The sequence below is a fragment of the Otolemur garnettii genome, unplaced genomic scaffold (assembly GCF_000181295.1).
Source record: "Otolemur garnettii isolate 467f Iridium unplaced genomic scaffold, OtoGar3 scaffold00012, whole genome shotgun sequence".
NCBI classification, from domain to species: Eukaryota; Metazoa; Chordata; class Mammalia; order Primates; family Galagidae; genus Otolemur; species Otolemur garnettii.
This window is the reverse complement of record NW_003852407.1, coordinates 27,536,769-27,539,652: the sequence shown is the minus strand read 5'-3', so window position 1 is coordinate 27,539,652 and position 2,884 is coordinate 27,536,769. Positions and strand designations below refer to the sequence as shown.

The window sequence follows — 2,884 nt, the reverse complement described above, 5'->3', positions numbered from 1 at the left end:
AACCTTAAACTCCTGGGCTCAAGCTATCCTGCCTCAGCCTCCTGGATAACTGGGACTACGGGTGCTGCCACAATGCCTGGCTAATTTTTCTATTTTTAGTGGAGATGGGGTCTTGCTTTTGCTCAGGCTGGCCTTGAACTCCTGAGTGCAAGGAATCCTTCCACCTCAGCCTCCCAGATTGCTAGGATTACAGGCATGGATTACAGGATTACAAGAGCCACTGTGCCTGGCCAGATTGCAGCCCTTTTAGTAGCTCCAGTAGTGTCCTGAGTAGCCCCACACCTCTAGTCCGTCCCTGCACCCTTCCTTCCTGACCTTATCTCATCTCGTTTGATCTTCATGAAGTGTGTCTCTTGAGAGTGCCATGATCAGAAACCCAATCCACCACCTTTGGGAATTTGTCCAGGCTCTTCACAGATGTGCCTTTCTCTTCCCTTTGTCTCTGACTTGTGTCATTCCCTCTGTCCAGCCAGTTTAAAGTATAGTTCTTGCTCCTCAGATATGTCCTGTAGTTACCACCTCTGTTTTTGTTAATACTGTTCAACTACTACCTGTTGTCCTGGTTCTGTTTTAGTTGCTGCCTGTGCTGCAAAGCCTTGCCTGACCTTTCCAGTCAAAAGAGGCCTGTCCTGTTCGTGTACTGTTAATACTTTTATTCTCTCCTGCCCCTCCTTGCAGTCAAAGAGCAGCGACCCCTTTACTCACATTTATATCCACTAGGAATAAAAGAGTTCTTTTTCAAATAAGCTGTTCTATTTGTTGCTCTTATTAAATTTTGCCCCAGAACCATCCCAGGTAGACTATAGCCTATTTTAAAGTATATATGTCTTCATTGTATCTCAAGCTTGATTCTGTAGTCATTAAGTAAAAACATTATGTTATGGATTGTACAAAACTGGTTGACAATTTATTTGAAATTGTTTTATTTAAAAAAAAAATCAAACCAAAAACTTTTTTAATATTCAGAACTTAAAGGTTTAGGAAACCAAGGCAAGACTTGAGACTCTTAGAGACAGTAGATGTAGTTTAGTGTTACAGAATCTTTATTATGAAATTGTTTTACTTGTAAGCTGACAACTTGTACTGACTTAATTTTTCTTCTTCTACTTAGCATGGAGGACGAAAAGGAAGATAGTAAAGTTATACCTACAGAATGTGCCATCAAGGTATTTAAAACAACCCTTAATGAGTTTAAGAATCGTGACAAATATATTAAAGATGATTTCAGGTTTAAAGATCGCTTCAGTAAACTAAATCCACGTAAGATCATCCGCATGTGGGCAGAAAAAGAAATGCACAATCTCACAAGGTAAAGAAAATAATTGTGCTAGAAATAATCTTAGATAAATACATTTTTGTATTGGGACACAAAATTCCATTCTTTTAAATTCACTTATAGAAATCATGAAAGGCCACTCATATAACCTGAATTCATACTTTTATGATGAAAAAGCCATTTTCTTTTTTCTTTCATCAGTTGAAGTGTGAGGGAAACTAAGGTATTTTCTGCCTAAGATGTGCTATCTTTTAAATTGTCTTTCTCTGGAAATGAAATTTGCAGCATTCAGTTAAGCTTAGTATAAAATATGATTTCTCTTTTTGTTTGAAAAAATGTTTAGTATACCTAATTAGTTAATTTGTTATGGGTTCCAGATGTATTTTGCTTTAATTTTTAAGATTTGTTTTTCAATTTTCTTAGCGATTTATTTTCTATCAAAGAATTTGTTCTATCAATCAAGAAATTTAATAATAACCCTTCCTATTACCTTACTCTGAAACTTAATTTTAGTATATTCTTTTCTAAAGATGTTTTTTTGAAAAGTAATTATCCATCTATATTAGTTGTAGAATTCTTCGACTTAGAACTTCCATGTAGAATAATTTCCTAAGACACCTTGCTGTCCTCTGGTCTCTATATTACTAAGATCTTACTCCCCTGCCTTTCTTAAAATTCTTCAGCAGCTTTCCATCGTCTTTAGTGTGAATTCAAAGGCCTGTTGTGATATGGGGCTTGTCTGTCTGTTAATTGATTTACCTTTCCCAAATGGATTGTGCTCTTGAGCACATTTCCTCCCACTGTCTTCATCTGGCTAATTCCTACCTTTCTTCTAAGAAGCCTTCCTGGGTACTGTGCACGCCCAGAGCTCCCACCCACGCCCTTGCCCGTGTGGATGTCACTGCACTCTGATTGTCTCCTGACTTGTCTGTCATTTCCACCAGTCTCTGGGTTCCTTACAGGCAGAGAGTGTGTCTCACTGTCTTTGTATTCCCATGTATTCAGAGTAGAACATAGGACCAGCTCATTGCAGATACTTGTTGAATTGATGACATATATTCTCCTTCTGATCTTTTCATTCTTAATCATTTCTTTCTGTGTAGAATGCAGAAAGCTGGAATTCCTTGTCCAACTGTTGTACTACTCAAGAAACACATTTTAGTTATGTCTTTCATTGGTCATGATCAAGTTCCAGCCCCTAAATTAAAAGAAGTGAAGCTCAGTAGTGAAGAGATGAAAGAAGCCTACTATCAAACTCTTCATGTAAGTTATGTCTTTAAAAGCATTCACACACTGGCTTTTGAAAGTGTTTTCTGTAAACCTTAAAAATATTTCCTTAAATAGTGCTATTTCAAGATGTTATAACAAGGTCAACCTGAGGCAGGAAATGGTGGCTCACGCCTGTAATCCTAGCATTCTGGGAGGCCAAAGCTGGAGGATCACTTGAGCTCAGGAGTTGGAGACCAGCCTGAGCAACAGTGAGACCCCCCTCTCTACTAAAAATAGAAAAATGAGCTGGGCATTGTGGCAGGTGCCTGTAGTCCCAGCTACTTGGGAGGCTGAGGCAGGAGGATTGCCTGAGCTCATGAGTTTGAGACCAGCCTGAGC

At 38.6% G+C, this 2,884-nt stretch overlaps 1 protein-coding gene across 1 annotated transcript in view; it reads left to right on the top strand.

Moving 5' to 3' along the window:
• Nucleotides 1-2,884, top strand: part of RIOK3 (RIO kinase 3) — a 24,407-nt gene that overhangs the window by 16,263 nt on the left and 5,260 nt on the right. The window contains exons 8-9 of the mRNA XM_012802067.2: nucleotides 1,112-1,309; nucleotides 2,380-2,539. Coding sequence (XP_012657521.1) covers nucleotides 1,112-1,309; nucleotides 2,380-2,539 — 358 coding nt within the window. The remainder of the gene's footprint in view (nucleotides 1-1,111; nucleotides 1,310-2,379; nucleotides 2,540-2,884) is intronic.